Source organism: Ambystoma mexicanum, chromosome 12 (assembly GCF_040938575.1).
Source record: "Ambystoma mexicanum isolate Mex_15411 chromosome 12, UKY_AmexF1_1, whole genome shotgun sequence".
Taxonomy (NCBI): domain Eukaryota; kingdom Metazoa; phylum Chordata; class Amphibia; order Caudata; family Ambystomatidae; genus Ambystoma; species Ambystoma mexicanum.
In genome coordinates, this window is record NC_090936.1 from 1,094,723,498 (window position 1) to 1,094,750,043 (window position 26,546).

A 26,546-nucleotide genomic window follows, 5' to 3' on the forward strand; every position below is an offset into this window, starting at 1 on the left:
CGCCCTATCGATTGTGGCCTGCTATGACAGGGAATTGTGGTACAAGATCGCCCCCTTGCTGGACTTCCTACCGGCCAAAAAGAGGGCAGAGGCCCTGGAGATCCTACAGGAAGGTGAGGTGGCGTCGGACAACGCCATAACGGTAGCCATGGACATTGCCGACACCGGGTTCCGCCAGTTTGGCAACAGCGTTTCCCTTCGAAGGCGGGGGTGGCTCAAGGCGACAGATTTCCGCCAAGACGTGCAAGCCAAAGTTTTGGACATGCCCTTCGACGGTAACAATCTGTTTGGAAAGACGGTAGATGAGTCACTTCGGGCCATCAAGACCGACACAGAGACGGCTCGGGCCTTGGGAGTGCTGCAGCAACGACGGCCGCCCTTTCGGAACTCTGGAGGCAAGCAAGGTGCCTCCAAAGGATTCGGCGGCGGCTCCTCGACGTACCGTCGGATGGCCTGCTCCTCGTCGCAAGAGGCCTACGGAGGACGAGGCAAGTCAGGTGGATCTCGCCATCGTCGCCAGGGAGGTCAAGGCGGCAAAGCCGCTGCCAAGCAAGACTGAACCGGCTGTAGCGTCGGGCCCTCACCTGAGCACCCCGGTGGGAGGCTGGCTGGCGAAGTTCGTCAGTGTGTGGGAGTCCATCTCCACCGACCGTTGGGTGCTGGATGCCCTGACCCGCGGGCACACTCTTGAATTTCTAAAAAATTGCCCCCGCATTCCTCCTGTGGCCAGGAAGGAAAACCACGTCCCTCAACTGCTGTTAGAAGTAAGGGCGATGCTCAAGAAAGGAGCCATCAAGCTCGTCCCAAAGAGGCTCCGGAGTGTACTCAAGATACTTCCTTGTCAGAAAGAAGTCAGGAGGATGGCGTCCCATCCTGGACCTGCGTCGATTAAACAAATACATCAAGGCACAGAAGTTCTGGATGGTCACCCTCCAGCACGTGCTGGGCCAGCTGGAGGAAGGCAACTTCCTATCGTCGTTGGATTTGGAGAATGCATACTTTCACATCCCCATTCTAAAAGGACACCGAAAGTTTCTCAGGTTCATAGTCCAAGGACGGCACTATCAGTTCAAAGCCCTCCCATTTGGATTGAAGTTGGCGCCCAGGGTATTCAAGTGCCTGGCACCAGTGCCGGCACGGCTGCGCCTGCAGGGGATCCACGTCTACCCCTACCTGGACGATTGGCTCATCCGAGCAAGAACAAGGCAACTCACCGTCGAGCACACAGCGAAGACAGTCCGGCTGCTCACGGACCTGGGATTCTCCATCAACTTCCCCAAATCCCACCTGGTTCCGTCGCAGGTCGCACTGTTTCTGGCAGCCAAGCTTGATACAGTAGCGCGATTGGCCTCGCTGTCGGAGGAAAGGACGAAGGCCATCCTGGGCAAGGTGCAGCTTTTGCTGGCCACGGATGTGGCCAGGGTGAGGTCCATCAAGTCCCTTCTCGGGATGATGTCCTCATGCATCTACCTGGTGCGCCTATGCAGGCGGCGGATGCGTCCTCTACAGGAGTTCCTCGACGCCCGTTTGATGCAAGCGGCGGGCAGTTTCGAGGACAAGATCCCGCTCAAAAAGGTTTTCCGCCAAGCAATTCGGTGGTGGGACGCCTGGGCGCTTCTCGCGGCAGGCACAGACTTTCAGACCCCATTACACCAGGTGACGGTGACGACGGATGCCTCCCTGGAGGGGTGGGGAGCGCACACCAGAGATCTTCATGTGAGATGCCTTTGGCTCCCGCAGGAGAGGCCTCTCCACATCAACATCCTGGAGCTCCGAGCAGTGTTTTGGGCCCTCAGATTGTTTCTCCCGTCCCTCAAGGGCAAGGTGGTCAGGATCTTCACCGACAACACCACCACGATGTTCTACATCCGGAAGCAGGGAGGAACCAGATCCCCAGCCCTGTCCAGTGAAGCCCAGGATCTGTGGCATTGGGCTGTTGTCCAGGGGATGTTTCTGGTACCCTTTCATCTAGCAGGAATAAAGAACACCATCGCCGACTCACTCAGCAGGGAGCTGCGCTCGTGCCACGAGTGGGAACTACGTCAGGATCAAGCGGATCGACTCTTCCAATGATGGGGCAAACCCCAGATCGACCTGTTCGAGACGGCGACGAACTCAAAGTGCCAGAGGTTCGCCAGCAGGTTTCCCCAGCCGAGGAGCATGGCTGATGCTTTCTCCTTCCCCTGGGACGGCCTGTTCCTTTATGCGTTCCCTCCGTTGCCGTTGCTACTGCGACTCGTCAACCAACTCAAGACGTCCCGGTGCAGGATGATCCTCGTCGCTCCGGCGTGGCCGAGACCAATCTGGTTCCCGGACCTTCTGGACTTGTCAGCGTCCCCACCAGTCAAACTGTCGACAGACGCAGATCTTCTCTCGTGAGAAGGATGTGCATCCTTCATCACGACCCAGGGTCGCTGAACTTGCAGGCCTGGCTCCTGCAGCACTAGAGTTTGGAGGGTACGATATCCCAGCGGACTGCAAAGAGGTTCTTGCAAAGGCCAGGGCGTCCTCAACTCTCAAGTGCTACGGACACAAGTCGAAGAGTTTCTTTGTCTGGTGCCGTGCACAGAAGATTAACCCTCTACGGATTACAGCCCCTCAAGTGCTACCGTACCTACTGTCGCTGTCCAAGGCTGGACTGGCTCATGCTTCCATCAAGATACATCAGCGATTTCGCGATATCCCAGAACTACAGGACGGTCATCCCTGTGGTCTCATTGCCTGGTGAAGGAATTTATGAAAGGACTGTTCCCATCGTTCCCGCCGGTGAAGGCTCCAGGTCCGGCGTGGGAGCTCAACGTGGTCCTGACCAGGCTCATGGGGCCTCCATTCGAGCCTCTGCATTCGGCACCGTTGAAGTTCCTGTCGTGGAAAAGAGCGTTCCTTGTGGCCATCACCTCCGCACGACGGGTGGGAGAGATCCAGGCCCTATCCTGCAAGCCTCCATACTTGACTTTCCACGAGGGTGGTGCTTCATGCCCAAGGTGCCGTCGGACTTCCACCTCAACGAGTCCTTGGTGTTGCCAGTTTTCTTCCTGCCGCCTTCGTCGCCAGCCGAGAGGACTTTGCACTCGCTGGATGTAGCTAGAGCGCTGAAGTTCTACGTGGACTGAACGAAGAGTTTTCGGAAGACATCACAGCTTTTTATGAACTTTGGACCTGTGAACCATGGAAAGGCCCACTCGAAGGCTTCCATTTCCAGATGGCTCTACGGCTATATCATACACTGTCACCAGTTGGCAAACCAACCGTTGACCGGCCGTCCGAGAGCCCATTCGACCAGAGATTGCTGCTACCAAGGCGTTCTTGTCTGGTGTGCCCCTGCTGGATAGCTGCAGGGCTGCTACGTGGAGGTCGACGCACACCTTCACGAGATTCTACTGCGTCGACCGGGATTCCAGGGAGGAGTCCAGGGTCGGCCAAGCAGTGCTGCGCAACCTGTTCGCCTGAAGGTGGGCCTGTTGAGGAGGTAAGAGTTGCTTAATGTTGAGTTTATGTAATGCTTAATGTTGAGCCTTGCCACCTCCCATGGTTGTGCATGTGTGGACTGCTATGTATTCTTATATTCATGAGCATGTGAATCCATGTCAGCGCCCATGCTGGAGAAGGAACAAGTTACTTAGCTGTAACTATTGTTCTCCAGCATGGGTCTGGCATGCATTCACATGCGAACCCTCCCTCCTTCCCCTCTGCGGCTCTTCACTTGGTCGTACTGCCACTTTACGTGCTACCAAATCTGAGGATGGCTGCCAGGGGAGGGGCTTAGGGAAAGGGCAGTCATTGGCTTGGGGCAGTATGACCCAGAGAACAGTGATTGGTTACTACTAAGAAAGACAGATCAGAAGCGAAACTGATACTGATTTTTTCTTTACTGAGGATTCCCAGCCTGATATTCATGAGCATGTGAATCCATGCCAGACCCATACTGGAGAACAGTTACAGGTAAGTAACTTGTTCCCTGCGCAGGTTCCACTAGATGTCGGCCTATGCACAGCATGTGAATCTAAGCAGATACAAGCATCAGAAATACGATTATGGTGAGTAATGTATCCCATATATCCTGAAGGCATACCACTGAAGACTGTGACTGCCAAGCAAGAGCCATTGCTGGGCATACTTACTAGTGTTGGCTTCCCTAAAGAAGTTGTCTGAAAGAGGCAGAAACTTCATGCCCAAGTATATGTAGGCCATGTGGAAGAAATGCGCTGTCCCATATACATTTTACTCTTGATACCAACCTAGGTTCAACCAGACTCTCAAAAGCATGATTGTAGTTTTTGAGGAGCCTCAGAGGAGAATGTGGCATCTCCTCATGCTATGATCACTTTTTGCCTACAGCAAGGTACCTAGAAAAGGAGTTGGCTTTTACACTGTTGAACTTTTGTTTGGTCACCCTATCATGAGACCCGTTGCCAAGTCAAGGAAGGATGGGAGAGGCCCACTCCTCCTCTCACTACCAATGTAGTGGACTGCGTTAGGCTTGAGAAAGGTGATGGTCTTACTGATGGCTCAGGCTAATGACAATTTGAAGGCTGGACAAGCTTTGGTCAAACATTGGTATGACCAGAAAGCTTCACTTGTGTATTTTTCCCCAGGTCAAGAAATCCTGATTATGAACCCTATGAGGCCTAGAGCCTTACAGAATAAGTGGTCAGGTCCTTACCGTATTGTTGAAAGACTTGGTGAGGTGAACTATTTCGTGGACCTTTGATGACCTGGCCAGTCTCCCAAAGTGTTCCACGCTAATAGATTGAATGCCTTTATCCATATGGGTTAGATGGGAGCCCTACATCTGGCTTCAGATAGGGAGGAGGATGAATCTGAACATCTTCCTGCCCTGTTACAACATAGCCCTTCTGATGGCTCCATTGAGGGTGTCAAATTGCCCCCTCAACTGACCCCTCAGCAGCAAGGTGGGGAGAAGGCTTTGGTTAAGCAGTTTCTCCCCTTCTTCTCACTCACTCCAAGACTGACAGCTTGGTGCAAGCATGACATTGACACTGGAGACAGTGCTCCTACGCAAAGTAGGAGCTTTAGGATGTCCGAGATTCAGATCCCACATAAGGTCTGAGGACAACACAATGTTGGATCTATGTGGTAATAGAGCCCTCCAGTGGTCCTTGGTCCAAACCTCTGGTTCCGGTACCAAGAGCAGGGACCCCTGATTTGAGGTTCTGTGTGGACTACAGAGCGTTTAATGCCGTCACCAAGACAGATACACATCCCCATGCCAGGTGCTGCCACGTATATTAGCACCTTTGACCTTACTGTAAGGTATTGACCAATATCCCTGACAGAAAATGCCAGGGAGTAGTCCGCATTCTCAACTCCTAAAGGACTTTACCAGTCCAGGGTAATGCCCTTTGCAATAAAAATTATACCTGCTGCCTTCCATAGGTTGGACAATCATGTCATGAATGAGTTAGATGAATTTTGCATGGCATATCTCTACGATATAGCAGTTTACCGCCCTGCTTCGGAAGAACATTAGACACCTTGGGACTGTGTTGCAAGCTCTTCAGCAGGCCCAACTGACCATAAAGTCGTCCATGTGCTGGATTGGTCAGGGTTCAGTGACCTACCTCGAGCAGAGTTTCGTGGGAGCAAGAGTCACCCTCTTCCCAGCAACGGTACAGGCTGTACAAGACTGGACAGCCCCTGAAACCCAAACCTTGTTGAGCGCTTTTCTAGGCCTCCCTGGTATTACAGAAACTTCATGGCAGACAATGGAACCATAGCTGTCCCTCTGACTGTCTCACAACTCCCAAGAAAGTCACTTAGACTGAGGATTGTGAGAAGGCCTTCCAATGCCTTAAGGATTTCCTTTGTCAGGCCCCTGTTCTCAGGCACCCGATTACCAGAGGCATTTTATTGTGCAGACAGATGCCTCTGACTCTGGAATCGGTGCTGTCCTTTCATAGTTAGATGACAAAGGCAAGGAACGTCCAATATGTTTTATTAGTCGCTAGCTTAAGGACCGAGGGCGTCAGGGCACGACTGTTGAAAAGGCATGTTTTTCCATAGTGTGGGCCCTTAAGCTGAGACCCTAACTCTTTGGGACTTATTTCACTATGCAGACTGACCATAAACCTTTAAAGTGGCTAATAAGTATGAAGGGATAGAATCCTAAATTGCTCGGGTAGTCCATAATCCTTCAAGGCTTTGCCTTCACCATTGTGAATAGGCCAGGTGCACAACATAGCATTGCTGATGATCTGTGGGGTTTATAACCGACTGGAACAGGTAACCCATCCATGGGTGGATTAGATACACCTGTCCCTTGTCTGGTGGAGGGGGTGAATGTTAGGAAAAATGTATCATTTGGCAACATTCCCTCCATAGTTCTATGGATTCCCAAACCTTTTGCTGTTGAAAATGTCCTGACCTTTTATAGGGTCCCTGGCCTTATGCTCATTTTGTTATGGGGAACTGATCAGTCCTTCAGACTATCAGTACTAGAAACGTTCTCACTTTTGACTTTTTACACTTTGTAATTTGTTAGCATTGCACACCGCTACTTGCATTACAGTGGGGATACTGTTGTATCACCCTGGTCTTTTATACTTGGGATTTTTGGTAACTTTTATATGTGCCTAAAGACAAGCTGGTGGCAACACTTATATTTTACCCTTTTTGTATTAATTCTAATGTGCACATTTGCGTTTACCACATATGGCTACTAAACGTGGCTAGTGCCCTAAAATGTCGATGCCACGAGATTTCCGCTTTTTTTTGGCCATATTGCTGTTTGGCCTTCTTCTTCCCTTTGCAGGTCAGGCAGAGTTCTGTTCAGGCGTCAGGTTCTTTGGTTTGGCAAGTTGGCGATTCTGTGTTTCGATCGACCGGATTCTGGACAGCTGGAGACTCGGGACACACCGAGTTGGAGACCAGCACTTCTGCAACGACCTCCGCAGACTCCCAGGATGTGACGTCGACAGAGAGGAGTGATGGCCACTTGTTCAAAATGGCTAAAGATGACCCCTGTGGAGAGTGTTTAGATGGAATTCTAGAATCTCGCCTGGTGGACATATTTTAGGAGGCCATCCTAGTTCCAGTGAACAAACTGAGAGGCTAGCCAAAACCAAATCAAGGTAGTAATGGTGAGCAGTCAAGGCTATTCTCAGCAGACTGTGTGGGACCAGGGGTCCACAGTGAAGCACACAATAATTTGATTTAGACAGGAATGTATACACATACAGTATTTTCACTAGGCTTTAAACACACTCTAAAAAATAAATCAAGTAGGTGATATGACACAACACCCCATAATAAACATATAGATGATCATCATAGGTTCTTAAAATGCATTTAATTACTTAAGTCAACAAAGGAGAGGGAAGTAAAGCGATGCAGTGATTCCCTAGCTTCAGCAGTCCAATACCTAAGAAGAGTGGGGCGTTGTGCCCATAAGTCACAATGCTTTTCCTCAGAATGTATCTGTAGCACGTAAGATACTTATGTTTGTGATTGTTCAAAAGAAGAGATGCAGAAAAGGTATTAGGTAAGTAAAGATGTGTTCTTATGTTTCAGGTTTTACTACTCAGGTTTGATGACCAAAAAGCAGTCTTTGTGGAAGGATACAAAGGGAGTTATCCTATAGAGAACAGGGACAGACAAATTCTTTGAGTTTACTTGCCCCCACTTTGATTTTCACAGAGTACTTGAGTGGTCGACTTTGGGTCGCTGGAGGTGGGATTTCCCACTGTTGGTCCGATGAGAGGTGCCCAGGAGCTGTGGGTGCAAGGATTCTTCTGGTTGAGTCCAGGAGCAGAATGCAACCCTTGTCAATGGAGAAATGCAGAAAGTACTGATGCAGACCTACCACGACATATCCCACAAGCTGGCGACCACCAAAGTTCTGTCTGCAACGCGAACATTCTAGCGAGGTAGCCCATTGGAGAGCTGGTCCGTCCACCGGGTTGTCCAGGGAGACCTCAGAAGGCTGGAAGGTGTCTCTCCCACTAGTCCCCAGGGAGCTCTAATCCAGGTGACCAGAACACGGCCATCGATTTTGGATCCAGTTGCTGGGGGTGGACCAGTGCAGGAAGATCACCTGGGTGAGGGGTCCTTGGCGGGTGGGAGTGGGACACTGGGTGGAGAGACGCGGTATCCCCTTCCCTATAACACCTTTACCCCATCCTACTAAGTGGGATATTTAGGAACTCTACCCCCACCCCCTTTACAACACTAACACACGGACAACCCGCTATGAGGGAAAACAGACTAACACCGGAGCCGTATACCTGACGTGTCACACTACAATGGTCAGGCGAAGTCGGGTAATTACTGACCACCATGCACACCTGACTCCCATTAAGCTTCCCCACACAGATAAAAGGCGGCGCACAAGAATACACTGAGCAAGGCAAGGCACACGACGAAACAGCAGTTTCAAGATGGCAGTTTGAGAGAAGGCCGGCAAAACCGAAGGGGATCGCAAGGAGGGACGTTCCCATGACCTTCGACAATGAACCGTTGCTTTCCTGAAAATGTGAGAATAGAAGACCCGGAAACCAGGCTGATGAATCCTGCATTGTGTGTCGGAGATATCGGGCCCTCTTGCGTCAATAATCAAGGCGGGGAGAAGCATCAGCCACCCTGGTACTATCTTTCGCTCCAAGAACAAAGCGGCGTCAGTGAAATCAACACAGCCGGTGAGTTGGGGAGACCGATACAAGACCGGTCTGTGTTGAACCCAAGGTTGCAAGCAGCAACATTGTATGGCGAGCAATGGAACGAACACTGTTAAAACGCGTGTGATAAAGGACACAAGTAAAGTTAAACTGCTGATGAGTGATTGAACTTTTAAAGCAAGATACAATACCTTTGACGACGATGTCTGTAAGGTATCCAGCTGAGAATTGGCAAAGTGAAAGTGAGAAAGAAATCCTATCAAGAAGATAGCGGTTTATTGTAAATCGAAGTGGTCCTGCGACGGGTTGAGCAAAATCGTGTGCACAATCGAAAGCCTTTGAATTTTGAAGTTACGAAAGCTTGGAATAGTAGTAATTTGTCTGAGCCCGGCACTAGGGGGCTGGGTGGGGGGCAGGGGGAACAGTAAATCACCTGAGAAGTTGTACATGTTAAATTCTAAGAAGAAAGGAACTTTAACGTGTATTGCACCAGGCCCTCTGAAATAAGAGACTTTGAATGGCAAAGAGACTTTGGCACAGAAGGCCCTGATGTTGAGGTTTTGAACTACATCCTTGTGCCAAAGAAGATAGTGTGCGAAGCTCGAGTGAGCTGCCTTGTCCCATGCTGAAAATGTGGGGAAGGGAAGCCAACGGCTTGAATAACTTGACCTATCATTTCTTGAACAGTTTCTTTTGCATAACATTGTTTCCCTATTTGTATTTAGGAGTAAGGATTGGCAATCAGTTTATTAGATTAGGCCCTTTTATTTTGACAGACTCGACTATGACAGCGTTATTATTATTTGATGGTTGTAGCTTGCTCCCATCTTTAGATTTAGGATTAGATAGGCGTTTTTCAAACCCAATTGAAATTCAATAAACACGCTGTGTTAGGGAGAATTCTCAGAAATGTGCTAATTCCTCTGTACCTTAGAGACCCCCAGCAACTTTGCTGGATTTTAGGACTTTTAATTTTTAATCTGGACGGAGTGAGACCCTTTTTATCCACTTTCTCATGTAATTGTTATGTGATTTGAACCGTTTCTTTTGGTTGTGGAGTCTGACAAACCCCATAGGCATCATCTTTACATTGGGTCACACAGCACCTTCAGTGCAGTGACACAGGGAAGTCTTTCAGATTTGCCAAAGGTTTAAATTCCTTCTCTTGGGTAAACTACTGTTTCCAAGCGCAGTGAAGTGAAATTGACTTTACTTGCACTTTTAACTGTCTAGATCCAGCACACACTATTTTACAATAGGGTGCTGGAGGTGTTACTTCGTATCCTCTTTGTCTAGTTTCTCATAGTTGTATATTACTCTTTCCTCGATGAATAGCTGGTGGCAGTAGTTTACTTTTAACTACCGTGGTGTGCTTTTTCCGCTGGCTGCATTTGCAGCTGCAGTAAAGCACCCAAGGGTGCCATTTTTGTCAAAATGGCTCTGGACTTCTTTTTTCACCATTTCTTTGTGGAAAGGCCCTTCTTGAGATTTACTCTGCGTGCCAAAACAGGTTTGGTCCCTTTGTTTGTTTTGTCTTTGGCAGGATTCACAAGTGAAGCCCGCCTCTGGCTCCAGGGTGTCTGGCTGGGACAGGAAGCAAGGGAGGTGCCCGAAACTCTCTGTGCTTAGTCTCCTAGGAAACAGGTATGCACTCCTAGGCGATTGGCCGGCTGGCTGTCCGGCAAGAACAGCCACCCAGCTGGGTGACTGACAGCTAGACTGCATTGGATATACTGCATTGGAGAAACCTACATAAAAGGTGAGGCTTTTTGGCTTGGAAGGCAGAGTCGACCACTGTACAAAGGAATCCAAAGTAGAACTTGAAGAGGATGCCTGCTGCAACTCCTGGACCGTTGGTTTGCCCGGTGAAGCCCTGCTGCTGTGCTGAAACTCAGAATTCGTCTCGACTAGAGAAATCCTGCAAGGACGACTTCTCCCCTTGAGTTGGTGGGACCAATCAACTCCAAAGTAAGCCACCTGGGCATCCTCTCGAAGCTGGTTGAATTTCCACTGCAGTTCCTGCTGGAAACCGTAACGCCAGGGAGAGGAACACCAGTTTGTGTGCGTTGCTTTTAAGTTAGCCAAGTGCTCCAGGAAGATCCTCTGGACTCCCAGGAAGCAGGGCTGGCGGGGCCTGAGCCACCTCAACAGAGTGCTGGGCCCCAGATGCAAGGAAAGCCTGTCTCAACAGCCAAGAGTCCGCGGTGGTGCTATTTGCTGAGATGCGAGGAGCTGAAACCGCGAAGTGCCACTGAATAGAAGTGTGTCCTTTTCTGTCGTCGACTGTCCCGTTGCAGTGCAGGAGTCCTCCAGACGTCCTCCCTCTTGTCCCTATGACTGAGGCCCAGGGACACAGGCTCTGTAGAGCTGCACAGGAACAGAAGCCAGCTGGAACCGTTTTTCTTCTAAACAAAGGTACTGTAAAGTCTTAGAGAACTTAATGCCTGTTGTGTAACCTCACTTGTTCTCATTGGAGACTTGTCTTGGTTGCTTCTGTAGAGTTGCCAACAGCTTCTTTAACTCACAAGCCTAATCAGCTTGTGGCCCTGCTTTGATTTCTTCTTTTCTACTAAGACTTATAAAGCATTGTGCAAGACTTTTACTTACCTGCTAGAATTGCTTCAGCTCACTGAGACTTTTACCCAATTGACTTTAGCCTGGCCTGGCTACCTGAAAGACTCTTCTTCTCTCTGTGTGTTTGGTCTTCCTTCCAGGAAGGGGTTATCTTACTTTGCATTGGGGGGGTTACCAAAAGTACTTACCTGCTTCAAAATATTTGTGAGATCTTTTGTGGTGTTCTAATAACCTTTTTCTTTGACCTACTCCCGAGTATTTCTCTAAATGCCACAGTAATATATTAATGTCCACAGTGTCCTAGCTATTTAAGTCACAGAGGGTGAAGGAAGTGTCTGTGTGCCATCCCAAATGGATACTTGCTGCTTTAGAGAAAGTAAGAGTGTGTATTTTGGAGTGTATTTGTGTGTTACTATTATATTATCCCTTCTGAAGTAGGCTTACTTAAGCTGGCTGTTAAATTAATAATTGTTTAATCAAGAAACATTGTGTGTAAGAGTTTATTTGATTACTTGAATCTCTGTGTAACTCCCCTACAGCTCACATTGACCCCTCTTGAGATAAGCCTGGCTCCTCAACACGCTACCAACCTGTGTAGTACAGCCTTCTACTAAAGGTTGGGCTCCTATTGCCAGGAGGTCAGGTTTGTTGTAGTTCACCCAAAGGGTACTGCATACAATCTTGCCTAACACGCTTGAACTGTGATCACTTTGGTCTGTTGTACTGTTTGATACCATGCCTTCCTTACAATAGCTATCGGGCACAAGGCAGCCTTCCTTCCCCTGCTCCATGCTGCTTCTCCACTGCTTTCCCTTAACCAGCGAGACAAGGATCCAGTCCCCAGCTCAGACAACTGGCTCTCCTTTAATGTGGTTCCTTCTCCAACTAGCAGATTACTGATTGGCTGAACTGTCTGGCTTCACCATTGGTGGAAGTAAGTGCGTACATCATATCCTCCCAGGGTAGGTCATCCCCTATTGGTAAGTTCACATAACAGTTGGATCAATTAGGAGTTTCATTGAACTCTCCGCTCTAAAGAGCTCTGCTCCAGTTTATCTGGTTTGCTCCTCCTGGGTAGATTGTAGTTCAGGTTTTCTCTGTTTCGCTTGCTTCATGAAATAAGGTTTTATTTCATTTCCCCATGCTTTTGTGGTTTTGTAGCTGTTGTTTCATACATTTAGATTACAATTACCCAAAGTCCTTAATGGGGAATTTAATCCGGGTATTCTACATGGGGAGGTATCAGTTCTAGCACTGTCCTATTTCAGCAGTGCTGCTATTCAATGGTAAGGGAGGCTAAAGGGTTTTTCCTCTCATCAGCTGCTCCTCTACTTTCCCCGCCGCAGCGTTTCAGATATGTTATCTGTGTGAGTCAAGGAAATACCTCGATTCACCGTGTAGCCTTAATTTTGTTACCCCTCCTAGGCTTTGTTGCACATTGTTAAGCTTGTTGCCTCATTCTAGGACATAGACGACTGTGTATTGTACATTTATAATAGTCATACTACTTGGTTCTAGAGGGTAGAAGGAGGAATCCTGTGACTTTATTTTGTGTGGTATTTTGGGTCCTGAACATATTAATATCTTTCTATTGTAGACTTCCCTGCTCTTCTCACCCATTAAGCCTTTATGTAGTGTCTGCCGCCAGGTATGGGGCTTACGTTGGACTGTGTTTGGTTTGGACTGACCACTACTGTGTATATATATATATATTCTACTTTACAGTGTGTTTTTCTTAACCTAAGTACTTTGACCTAATAGACAATGGTATGTGTGACTTTATAATGTAAGTGTATATTTTTCAGTATACCAGTGTAGTGCATCCTTTGGGGTGGCATTTGGGAATAATGATGCTTTACTGCCAGCCTTCCACCTTCCCATGATGCTCTGCCGCAGCTATTCTTAAAGATGCTGGTCTTTCCTTTTGGTGAGAAACGCTTGTTCTACCTTTAGGTTCGATGTGGCTGAGGAAAATCTCCCTAACAGCATTAGCCAACAGACCTCTATCATAACCATTCTTTGACAGTAGCACACTCTTGAGGCACAAGCTTAAGTGATTTCTTTTGTTATTCCAGGTGATTATCAAATTCCTAAAGGATCAGGGAGTTCTTGTCTTGATCACATCTTCGCTTTTGAAACCGAGCCATGGTAAATACATTTAAGGACAAACCTCACATTTTCGTATTTTGCTGGACTTGTCTAATGATGCGCATTTCTTGCAGATTTTGGCCAGGATGAACCTACTGATCTACATGCATTGTTTGTGTTCCCTTCATCAAGAATTACTTGCTTCACAGTTGGCTCGTTGCCAAAAGGTACACGGTTATGTTTTTCATTTCTCTCTGTGAGCAAATCTGCTGGCATATAAAGGAATGGATGCAGTGTGGTGAATTCATATTTTTATCTTTTTATAGAATTTCACTCAGTTATAATTCGTTTATCTCCTATTCACTGTTGTTTTTCACAGCTCTGTTTGCTTTGTTTGAAGTGAAATCTTAAGCATTCCAGCACTTCTCTTAGTGGTTACTAGGGTTGTCATAAAACCAGACTTCTGTGTGCTCACGATTGTGGATTTGACCGAAGAGTACTATGAATTGTCTGACTGATCGTCTTGTGTGAAGTAAAAAAAGGCCCCCTTCTTCCGTCGCCTTTGTTTTGTGAGTCACCAGGCAGATTGTATATACATTTGCTTGTATTATAATTATTATACTGCTTTCAGTGACACCTGTAGGATATGTTTTTTTATGTAGATGCAGTAGCATAATTCGCCATCTATTCTGTTCTGACTGTGCCAACGCTTTGTGTGTGTTTGTATCTGTGTGTTGTGTGCTAGACAAGCATGTGGGATCCATCCACTCTGAGGGTGCCTAATCATTATGCTTCTGATTATTCTGTAACCCTCCCAAACATTTGGGGTAGGAGGGTCTGTATAATATGGATCATTCCATCCTTTTAAAGCAACCTTTTTCTAATTTCTTTACACTGACTTATTTCAGGAGAGAAATTAAAACGAAAAGGATTGGCACCACCTGCCACTTTCAGTACCTTTAGTTAAGAACTTGAAAAAATTTCAAATTTGTAAATGAGCCATGGTTTCACCAGCATGGGGTCTGGCATGGATTCACATGCTCATGAATATTCCCCGTTGGGAAACCTCAGTAAAAAAAGAAAGCAGTTACACTTTAGCTTGTAAACTGTTTGTCTCTTCTATAATCAATCGCTGTCCTTTGAGTTATACTGCCCGTTGGGGAGAAATTTCATTTCGAGGGGATTGGGTCCTCCGACATATTCCATATCTTTAACAGTAATCACCACAGCTGTGCTGCTTTGTAAAATTGTCTGCGTCCTACGTCGATGACGTCGATGCGCCGTCCCCGATGACCTCCTCCGAAGGCCGACGTCACCCGATGTGATAAGTAGGACGCAAACGCCCGTAGCCTCAGTTCCGTTTTTTCCGCGAACGTGTTCACTTCGTGAATCTCGGTACGCCTCGACTCTTTGGAGTTTCTGTTGTAATCTTCTCGGTTCTTTGAACCTGTTCGGTTTTGTGAAAAAGCCTGTTTGTGACGATGTCTACCTCGTCTTCAACCCCGCATCCGGGCTTTAAAAAATGCGGGGACTGTGAGTCCAAGATGTCGGTAACGGACTCGCACGACGCCTGCCTCTGGTGCCTCGGGGAGGCCCATGACACGGACGACTGTGTCGACTGCCAGTCGCTCACGGCCAAGTCCTTGCGGGAGCGCAAGAAAAAGTTGTCAGTAGGTAGGGTGTCTAAGCCCCGGAAGTCGAGGTCTGCGGGGCTTTCGACGGATGAATCGAGAGGCGACTCTCCGCGTCATCATCGGAGGTTCAGCGGGTCTCCTTCCAGGAGTCGGTCTTGCCACTCCTCTGCCTCTTCGAGGCATTCCCAGAAGCGCCAGCAATCGGTCACCTTCCCCGTCCTCTTCCGAGGACTCCGCCCGTCAGCGGGTCGCTTATCCCACCATGCAAGCGACACCGGAGGAATGGGCTTCCTTCGGGAAGAAGATGTTAGCGATTCTCGAATCGCAGGGCACCGGTCCGTCCGTGCCTCCGAGTGGGGTCGGTCGTGATCGGTCGAGAGACACTGCTTGCACGCACCCGGCTCGGGTGGTCGGCACGGTTCGCGGGAGAGGTCCCGCTCGGACAAGGTTAACCGTTCTCGCCATGCCCGTTCCAGGTCCCGGTCCTCGACGCGCTCGAGACCGCGTGATCCTGTGCAGTCTTCGAGGAAGACGTCGACGCCTGTGGCGCCGAGGTCGTCGACGTCCTCTCTCGAGGCTCTGCCTCCGAGGGGGTCGTCGACGCTGTCGGTGCCTAGGTCGTCGAAGGACACGCTCAGAGCTCTGGCTTCGAGGCCTGTGTCGACGCCGTCGATGCTGGCAGCGCTGCGGCTGACGTCGACGCTGATTCACTCGACGTTGACGCCGATTCTCTCAGCGCCGATTCTTTCGGCGCCCTCGACGTCTTTCGAGGCGATGGTGTCAGAGGGGCCCCGTGGCACGGGGGAAGCCCCTAGAAAGGCTCTGGCTAAGGTCAGGCAAAGCTTTGGTCCCCAGGGGCCTTCATCTCACCTCCTGGAGTACATTTCAGAGGTTGATGAGGGCTCTGATGAAGGCTTGGTTCCGGATACGGTGCCAGGTGAGCTTCTCTCAGGCTATAGCCAATTTGAAGACCTGAGGCAGTCACTGCATGATGCCAGTGGACTGGACACCTCTCCGGAGGTGGAGTTTTGTAGGCCTCAGGCTGGCACTCATGCCGATTCTTCGTACCGGCGCCTTATGTCTCGGGTCACCGAGTACTTGGGATGGTCGGCTCCCCCAGGGGAGTTTGTTCAGGATGATCTTACGGACATCCTCGATCTTGGTACCCCCCACTGACCCGGTACTGCCATTTCATATGGCTCTACAGAGAAGGGTGGCGGTGGCGGCTTGGACTGCTCCGGAGAGTCTCCCGGCAGTGGGCAAGTCTTTGTCGCGAAAATACCGTTCAGCCGGTAGCAACCCCTGCTACTTGTCCAGGCACCAAACTCCGGAGAGTTTGGTGGTGCAGGTGGCTACGGCCCCGGCAAAGCAGGCATCGTATCCTACCTTCCCTCCAGATAGGGATGACAAACGTTTTGATGGCTGGGCGAAGAAAGTGTTTTCTTCAGGGGGTATGGTGCTTCAGGCGGCCAACGCTGGATGTGCCTTGTCTCGTTTCACACACACTCTGTGGAACTGTCTTGCATTAGCGGCTGAACATATTCTGGAAGGGGACGAACGGGATGGTTTCCTTGCTGTGGTCCAGGATGGTGTTAGGGAGAATTCTCTGTAAAGGCTAATTTCCTAAACCTAGTGAGTCCCCCAGCAGCTTTGCTGGATTTTTTGGGGTTTATTTTTTTCTCCTGCTAAGAGTGAGACTCTTTTTCTCCCACTCTTAGACATGATTTGAGGTGTTCCTTTGACTTTGAATGTGTTTTATGGGCTATGGGGTCCTTTACCCCATAGGGCTTCATGTGTTTTTGGTATGTGGGTTACACAGCACCCTCCGTGCCGTAACCCTGGGGTGTCGTAGCGACCCCCAAACATAAACTCCATACCCTGGGACTGACTACTGTCTCCCAGGGCATGTAAAGTCACCATTGGCTTTACTAGTCCCAAATTATGAACAGAAACCAGTACAAACCATCATACTTTTTATATTCGACCGCAAATATATTCCTATGGGCTTTTCCCATTGTTCGAGGCTACCACTTTTTAATATAGCCTCAAACATACCGCCGGTTTATAAAATTAATATTAAATCACCGGTTGGTAATTTTTGCCGAAACTCGGTTCCAAAATGGCGTTTGTGTTCGCTTCTGTGACAAGTCGGGCCCTTTGTTCCACTTTTTGGCGGGCTTCTCCACAGAAGCCTCCAAAAGTGGTGCCACTCTGTCTGGGTACCACAGGGGGTGTGGGAGGGGGTTTAGGCACCCTGGACTGAGTTGCCTTGGCAACTCAAGTCGCACTCTTGTGTGATTGGCCCAAGTCCGGCTCACCACTTAGCATGTTTGATTGACAGCTAGGCTGAATGAATGGGGGTTTGCTGCATAAAAGCAGGGCTTTGGGGACTGGAACTCCGGATTCTTTAGGTCCTGTGGCGACTTCTGAAGAGGGAGAAGCTGAGCCGACCTGCAACGAGGACACCACTGGTGGAGCCCTGCTGAACCATCTCACCACTTTTTCCGACGACAGAGGAGATCTCCAGTCCGGAGAGTCTTCTTCCTTCCCGGATCATCTCGTGGCCACCTTGCCCGTGCCAAGCACCCCGGCAACCGGAATACCACGGTTTTTCCACCACCGCGAATAAAAGGGTCTTACCTTTTAACCGGAGAACTCAGCGGCTGGTTTCTTCCCTGGCAGTGCAACGACCTTCAGCTTTCCTCCACGTCGAGACCATCTCTTCCTCTGGACGACGCCGTGACTTGCACCTGCTGCCAGGAACAACTGCCCCCGCTGGAGGCTCCACTCCACTTATAAGGTACTGTGTCCGCCTGGCCTCCCTCGCAACGGTCTGTGTGGGGCGACTCTTAAAGCTTCCACTTACCACTTGGGTTGGCCATAGGCTGGCTAACGGAACTTTTCTGAGCTGACTTAATTCTTTTCTGAACTCCCTGCAAGACATTTCAAGACTGTGTGATCTTGGGCGCATTAGTGTTCTGTTCTCTCAAAGAGGGAGCCTGGCCTCTGAACTTTTTGCTCACAAGTAGACTTGACTTTCCTGCCTTGCTGGGTGCTTCTAAAGTATTGTGTTATGTGCTTTTCCTAATTTCTGCCTTTTCCCTCCCTTTTTCTTAACTTATTGGAGTGCCATCTTTAGTTAAGCGCTCACCTCTGTCTGGAAATAAGTGGTTTTAACTAAGACTTGTCTAATAAGGAATAAGGGATGTACATCTAGTAATAGTGACCGTGTGTTGAATTTACTTACCTCTTTTTGTGCTAGTGTAAATTATAAGTGTGTCTTTAAATGAATAATGATATACTTTTACAACAAAGCTCTGGTCAGTGTTTGCTTGTACTACTGTGTCTCTGTACCTATTGTGTATACTCTACATACTGCCTAACTCATCTTGAGAGAGTCTGACTGCTCAGCCACAGCTACCAGGTAAATCTGGGTGGTACAGACTGCTACCAATTGGGTTTACTGCCAACGACCTGTAGTCCTAAATCTTTTGCAGTGGTCCCTAAGGGAACTGCACAGGTTTCTGCCTAACAGATGGCAAGGATGCCATGTGTGAGGCCATTCAGTCGGGTTTGGACATGGCAGATTGTGTCAGCCGGTCCATGGCTGCGAGCACCGTAATACGCAGGTTTGCGTGGTTGCGGTAGTCGGGGTTCACTCCTGATGTACAGTCCCGGCTCCTCAACATGCCCTTTGACGGTGAACATCTTTTTGGCAGCAAGGCTGACGAGAGCCTTGAGAGGTTGCAGACCTCCAAAGCTGCAGCGAAGTCGTTGGGCGCTGCAGTTCGACAACCTCCGCCTTTTCTTCCTAGGGGACAACAATGGAGGGGAGGTTCCTTTCGTTATTACTCATCCTTCAGTAAAGCGAGAGGAGCTCAGTCAAAGAGGCCACCGTAGGAGTACCAGAGGTGGAAAACAGGGTACTCGAGGTGCCAAAGCCGCTCGGGCAGTTGCCTCTTTGTCCTCAGGCAACGCCGCAGCTGCTACCACTCAGTCATGAGGCCATGTCCCATGGTTCGCCGGTTGGGGGAAGGCTGGCGCAGCATCTTGTAGAGTGGCGTGCCATTACTTCAGATGTGTGGGTTCTGGAGATCATAACCCACGGCTACTGTCTTCCCTTTCGGCAGAGGCCTCACGACAATCCACCTGGGAATTTCTCTTTGAAGAGTCCGGATCCGCTCCTTGCGCAGGAAATTCAAGCCCTGCTGGAGAAAGGCGCCATAGAACTGGTGCCTGTAGCGGAGAGGAACAGGGGATGGTATTCCCCTTATTTTTTCGAAGAAAGACGGGGGATTGAGACCCATCATGGACTTGCGCTGTTTGAACAAATTCCTACGGAAGGACAAGTTCAAGATGGTTACTCTCTCTCAAGTCCTCCAGGCCCTTCAACTTCAGGACTGGTGGGTGTCTCTCGACCTCAAGGACGCTTACTTCCATGTGCCGATCCATCCCAAGCACAAGAAGTACCTGAGGTTCGCGGTTGGCGACTCGCACTTTCAGTTTCGGGTCCTGCCGTTCGGATTGACCTCCGCCCCGAGGGTTTTCACCAAGCTCATGGTGGTGGTGGCAGCGCATCTCAGGAAAGGGGGGATTCACGTCTACCCCTACCTGGACGATTGGTTGATCAGGGGGGAGCTCTCCTGAGCAAGTCCTGGATCATCTGACCGTCACCTGCCACTCCCTCCACAAGCTGGGCTTCTCCCTCAATTTAAATAAGTCCCATTTGACGCCAACTCAGCGGCTCCAGTACATCGGAGCAGTGCTCGACACATCCCTGGGGCTGTTTTTTCCTCCCCAGGTGAGGGCTCTTCACAGTCAGCAGATGGTGCACAAGTTTCAACTTGCCCAGACGCTCCCGGCGTTCGAGTTCTTGAGGTTGCTCAGCCTCATGGCATCCTGCATTCTTCTGGTGCCAAAGGCTCTTCTGCGGATTAGATCCTTGCAGTGGGCACTCAAGATGCAGTGGTCGCAATCTTCCGGCAGGATGTTGGACCCTGTTCAGGTGCCGCCCTCGGTCGCCCAGGACCTTCTGTGGTGGGCCCTCGAAGGCAATCGGATGAAGGGGGTTCCGTTTTGGCTTCCCTGGCCAGAGGTGATGATCGTGACGGACGCATCCCTCACGGGATGGGGAGCTAATCCAACGAGTTGACAGTCAGCGGTCGTTGGTCTCCGTCGGAGTCCAGACTCCATATCAATCTGTTGGAGCTGAGGGCCGTCAGGCTAGCCCTGAAGGCTTTTCTGCCGACTGTGCGAGGAAAGAGTGTCCTGATCCTGACGGACAACACGGTGGCCATGCACTACCTCAACAAAAAGGGGGGGCAGGGTCACTTCCTCTGTGCAGGGAGGCGATGCAGCTCGAGTTCTGGGCCATCCAGCAGGAAGTGTCGATCTGGGCTGTTCATCTGACCGGAGACGACAACGAGACGGCGGACGCTCTGAGCAGGCAGAGCACGATCTCTCACGAGTGGGAGCTGGCTCAGGAGATTCTCCTGGAGATCTTCGGCCTTTGGGGGACCCCTCAAGTGGATCTCTTTGCCTCCGGATGTGCGAGAGGTTCTGCTCGTGGGAATTTCCTCCAAAAGGAGCCTTAGGAGACGCGTTCGTGGTGGAATGGTCATTCCCATTGCTGTACGCATTTCCTCCAGTCCCCATCATCCCGCAAGTCCTGCAGAGGTTACGGAGGTTCGGTTCCCGGATGATCCTCATTGCTCCAGCGTGGGCCCGGAGGATGCGGTACCCGGACCTTCTCGACTTGTCCATCTGCCCTCCACGTCATCTTCCCTACCGAGATGATCTGCTCTCACGGGGGGAGGGTCAGGTTCTCCATCCAGAGGTCAGATCCCGCAACCTTCACGCTTGGCTTCTGAAAGGTTGAGGTATAAGGATTGGGACCTCCCTGAAGACGTGTTGGAGCTGTTGCTCTCGGACAGACAGCCGGCATTAAAGTCTCTGTACCGTTGCCGTTGGCGTAAATTCTGCGACTGGTGCAGAGTTTAGAATGTGGATCCTTTTGAATGTGACATTCCCATGGTTCTGTCTTTTTCGCTTTCTTTGGCCCACAGGGGCTTGCAAGTGGGTACCATTAAAGGTTGACTGGCGGCGCTGTCCATATTTAAGCGCTCGTCTGAAGAATGAGAAATTAAAGGAATCTTAAAATAGGAATTTTGAAAGGGCTCACTAATGTGTTCCCTCCGTCTCCTTTTCCGGTGCCCGGTTGGGATTTGAACCTTGTTCTTAAGTTTCATATGGGTGCTCCGTTTGAGCCTTTGCATTCTTGACCTTTGAGACTAACTCTTCAAACTGTGTTTTTGGTTGCGGTTAATTCCGCTTGCAGAGTGAGTGAGTTACAGGCACTTTAAGTTAAGCCACCCTTCACTGTGTTTCGTAAGGACAGGGTTGTCCTTAGAGTTCGTCCTTCCTTTCTTACGAAGGTGGTTTCGAAATGTCATTTGGGCCAGAAGGTTGTTCTTCCAGCATTCTATCCTCCTCCGCATCCTGGTAAGGAAGAGGAGAGGCTCCATAGGCTTGATCCTAGGAGAGCGTTGAGCTTTTATATTTCACGCATGTCCCGGGTCAGATTGGACGATCAACTCTTCATTGGTTACGCTGGAAAGCGTTTGGGACAAGCTGTGATGAAACGGACTTTGTCTCGTTGGATTATTTTGGCTATCTCCGAGTGTTACCGCTTGGCGGGTAAGGACCCACCGGCTGGCTTTGTGGGCCCATTCTACCAGGGGTATGGCTGCATCTACTGCCCTACAGAGGGGTGTTCCTATTTGTAACATCTGTAATGCAGCCACCTGGGCTTCTGTACATACTTTTGTACGTCGCTACTCCCTCAATTCCATCCGAGGACAGGATCTGGCCTTTGGCAAGGTAGTCCTTTATTCCGCAATTTGATTGGGCATGCTAAATTTGTGTTCTAAATTCTTTTCCCACCTCCTTGCTTTGGGAGTCTGTCAAAGATATGGAATACGTCCCTCCCTACCTTCCCCGCTGCAGAATTTCTTATGCGATTGCAGCTTACGTTTCCGCAAGGCCTTGTGTGTCTGACTGGCAGAAGACTGATGGCACACATTCTGGGGGAAAAACTACAACTGAGGCTACGGGCGTTGTGCGTCCTACTTATCACATCGGGTGACGTCGGCCGTCGAGGAGGTCCTCAGGCACGGCGCATCGACGTAGGACGCAGACGCCAAAAACGTTCCGAAGCAGCACAGCTGTGGTGATTACTGTCAAAGATATGGAATATGTCGTCGGACCATCCCATCGAAAGAACGTTACCAGGTAAGAGAGTAACTTGTTCTTCTGTGCTAATTTCCCTCAACCTTCGAGACCCGCAGCTCTTTTTTGCTGGACTAAGGAGTTTTTAATTTTAATCCTGGAGTGAGTGAGACCTTTTTGTCACTCATGTGTTTTACCTGACTTGGATATTTGTGTTTTCACTGTTTTTGGAGTCTGACAAACTCCATAGGCATCTGCTTTTTGTATGGTGACACACAGCACCTTCAGTGCAGTGTCACTGAGAAACCCTTTAGATTTCTCATAAGGTTTAAATACCTTTTCTTGTTTGAACTACAGTTCCCAAGAATAGTAAAGTGAAATTGACTTTACTTACCTTTTCTCTTTGTAGGTCCAGCACACACCATCTTATTTGAAGTGCTGGGGGTTAGGGGTTACCTAGTAGCCCCTTATCCTACTTTTCCATGTAACATTTTTATGTTACCCTCACTTCTTTAAATGTCTGGTGGCAGTGGTTTAATGTTTCCTACCGGTGTGCTTTTCTACCGTAGGCTCAAACCTCAACTGCAGTACAGCACCTATGGGTGACAATTTTGTCAAAATGGCCCATGTCTTCTTTTTTCCCCACTTTCTGTTCGTGAGGTCTTTCTTGGGTTTTACGTTGAGACAGATTTGAGCCCTTTGTTTATCTTGCCTTTGGCAGGCTTCAGCCTTGAAGCCCCCCTCCGACTCCAGTGAAGGACAGGATGTGAGGGAGGATCCCAAACTCCCCTGTCCCTTGTCTCTAGGAATGCCTGAATGCAACTAGTCTGGATTGGCTGGAAGTCCTTGCAGCACAGCCACCCTGCTGTTTGTGTGATTGACAGTGTTAGGGAGAATTCTCAGAAATGTACTAATTCCCTCCACCTTAGAGACCCCCAGCAACTTTGCTTGATTTTGAGGACTTGATTTTTTTACCTGGAGAGAGTGAGCCCCTTTTTTCCCACTCTTTCGTGTATTTTAATGTGATTTTGAACACTGTGTTTCCTTTGGTTTTGGAGTCTGACAAACTCCATAGGCATCATCTTTTAAATTGTCACACAGTACCTTCAGTGCAGTGACACAGGGAAGTCTTTCAGATTTCTCAAAGGTTTAAATACCTTCTCTCGGATAAACTACTTTTTCCAAGAGCAGTAAAGTGAAACTGACTTTACTTAAATTTTTATCTTTTTAGTATCAGCACACACTATCTTACATTTTTATGTTACCCTTTCCTCGATGAATGGCTGGTGGCAGAGGTTTACTTTTAACTATTGTGGTGTGCATTTATCGCGGGCTGTGTTCACCCAAGGATGCCATTTTTGTCAAAATAACCCCAGTCTTCTTTTTTCGCCATTTCTCTGTGGAAAGATCCTTCTTAAGATTTACTCTGCGCACCAAACCAGGTTTGGTCGCTTTGTTCGCTTTGCCTTTGGCGGAATCCATGAGTGAAGCCCAATTGTGGCTCCAGGGTGTCTGGTGGGGGCAGGAAGTGAGGGAGGTGCCTGACACTCTCTGTGCTTCATCTCCTAGGGGACCCAAATGCACTCTGTAGTGATTGGCCGGCTGACTGTCCGGCAAGGACAGCCACCCTGCTGGGTGACTGACAGCTAGGCTGGAATTAATGGGAGAGAACTGAAAGAAAAGCAAGGCTTTTGGCTTGGAAGGCAGAGTCGACCACTGGACGATGGAACTGAAGAAGAACTTGAAGAGGACGCCTCGTGCAACTCCTGGACCGTTGGTTTGCCTGGTGAAGCCCTGCTGCTGTGCTGAAACTTCAAATGTGCATCGACAGAGAAGGCCCTGCCAGACCACTTCACCCTTAGAGTTGGTGAGACCAATCAACTCCAAAGTAAGCCACCTGGACATCGTCTCAGAGCTGGTTGAATTTCCACAAAGTTGCTGCTGGAAACCGAATAACCAGGGAGAGGAACACCAGATTGTGTGCGTTGCTTTTAAGTTGGCCAAGAGCTCCAGGAAGATCCCCTGGGCTCCCAAGAAGCAGGACTGACCGAACCTAAGCAACTTGAAGAGAGTGTGGGACCCCAGAAGCAAGAAAAGTCCATCTCGACAGCCAGTAGCCGCAGTGTTGCTATTTGCGGTAGTCGCGAGAAGCTAAAACACCGAAGTGCCACTTGACAAAAAGGTAGAGGCCTGGGCTCGCAAGGTTTTTACATCAGGCAGCATGGCCTTGAAGTCTACCAATGTCACCTGTACTTTGTCAAGATTATCCTGTACCCTGTGGAACTGTTTTTTGCCATGGCGTCTCATCACATTCCGGAAGGTGAAGAAAGAGACCGCTTCCTGGCTTTAGTAAAGGATGGAAAGGAGGCAATATGGGAATGTCTACAGTCAGGATTGGATACTGCTGACAGCATCCGCAGATCCATGGCTGCAAGCACCATACTGCGCAGTTTTGCGTGGTTGATGAAGTCAGACTTGCGCTGAAGGCCTTTCTGCCCTCTGTACGGGGAAAGAATGTCCTGATAATGACAGACAACACAGTGGCCGTGTGCTACCTTAACAAGAGAGGATGTGTAGGGTCACTACCACTGTGCAGAGAGGCAATGCAGCTCTGGTTCTGGGCAATACAAGAAGGCATCTCTCTGTCGGCAGTTCACCTAGCTGGAGAGCAGGACACCGTGGCGGACGCTCTGAGCAGGCAGAGCACTGTCTCCCATGACTGAAAACTAGCTCAGGAAGTCCTCCAGGAGATCGTCACCCTTTGGGGGACCACCTCAAGTGGATCTGTTTGCGACCGATGTCAACCGGAAGTGCAAACTGTATTGCTCCTGGGAATTTCCCCCAACAGGAGATCTAGGAGACTCGTTCGTGGTGGACTGGGAATTTCCACTCCTATAGGTGTTTCCTCCCGTCCGCATCATTCCTCATGTGATCAGGAGGATGAGAAAGTTCGGGAAATCCATGGTCCTAATTGCTCCGTTTTGTGCCAGAAGGACGTGGTACCCGGACCTTCTGGACATGTGTATCTGCCCTCCAATATGTCTTCCACAAAGAGAGGATCTTCCTTCGCAAGTGGAAGGTCGGCTTCTCCATCCAGAGGTCCAGACACTCCGCCTTCACGCTTGGTTTCTGAGAGGCTCAGATACAAGGATTGGGTCCTCCCGGATGATGTAATGAAGATTTTGCTTTCGGCCAGAAGGCCAGCAACTAAATACTTGTACCTGTGTAGTTGGAATACATTCAGTAACTGGTGCAAGGACAAGAATGTGGATCCATTCCAATGTGGCACTCCCATGGTTCTTTCTTTTCTGTAGCATTTGGCTAATCTGGGGCTCCAGATTGGGACCACAAAAGAATACCTGGCGGCACTTTCTCTTTTTAAGCGCTCCCCTGAAGAGGTTTCCTATTTCAAGATGCCCTTATTGTTCAATTTCTGAAGGGTCTTACTAATGTGTATCCCCCCAGTCCCATTCAATTTCCCGGCTTGAGATTTAAACCATGTATAAAACGTCTAACATGTATCCCTTTCAAGCCTTTACATTCATGCCTGTTAAGGCCCCTAACTTTGAAAACAGCCCTACTTATTGCAATAACATCAGACCGCAGGGTAAGTGAGTTGCATGCTCTTTCATGTAAGCCTCCTTATAATATTTTCTATGAGGTGATTAAAACCATACTTCCTACCGAAAGTAGTCTACGACTTCCATCTGTTGCAGAAGATAACGCTACCAACTTTCTACCCACCTCCTCATTTGGGTAAAGAGGAAGAGAGGCTACATAGGCTTGACCCCAAAAGGGCTCTAAGCTTTTACTTTGCAAGAATGACTAAATTTCACCATGATTATCCACTTTTTATTGGGTATACCGGTCCCAAATTGGGCCTGGCAGTCACTAAACAAACCATATCCAGGTGGATCACACTGGCTATTGGAGAATGTTATAGACTTGCAGGAAAGGACCCGCCGGAAGGGCTTCAAGCTCATACCACAAGGGGCATGGCAAGCTTCACTCTCTCCAAAGCGATGTCCCAATAAATGACATCTGTTCAGCGGCTACTTGGTCGTCCATGTACACTTTTGGCAAGCATTACTGCTTGAACTCCTCCTCCACTGAAGGAGGACTCTTTGCTAAGGCAGTTCTCCATTCTATCATGATTAATTGATTGACTGATACTCCCTCCTCCAAATTGACTTTTTATTTATTTATATTTATATAGCGCGCAAGCGCCCAGGGGCATTGAGGCGCTGTTACTTGCAATAACTTAGTTACATGGTACACATGATAGCGATTGTTGACACATTATGAATAGTACAAGAAATCATACTGTTACAAATATTGCATTTGGTCGTATATTACAACATATATGATAAGTATTCGTGCTGATGTGTCG

The 26,546-nt window shown here is 49.2% G+C and overlaps 1 protein-coding gene across 7 annotated transcripts in view; it reads left to right on the plus strand.

Annotated features, from left to right (window-relative positions):
- TASOR2 (transcription activation suppressor family member 2) overlaps positions 1-26,546 on the plus strand; it is a 1,665,218-nt gene that overhangs the window by 398,048 nt on the left and 1,240,624 nt on the right. For all 7 annotated transcript variants that reach the window (XM_069629643.1, XM_069629647.1, XM_069629648.1 and 4 more), the window contains exons 12-13: positions 13,283-13,355; positions 13,430-13,522. In XM_069629643.1, coding sequence (XP_069485744.1) covers positions 13,283-13,355; positions 13,430-13,522 — 166 coding nt within the window. The remainder of the gene's footprint in view (positions 1-13,282; positions 13,356-13,429; positions 13,523-26,546) is intronic.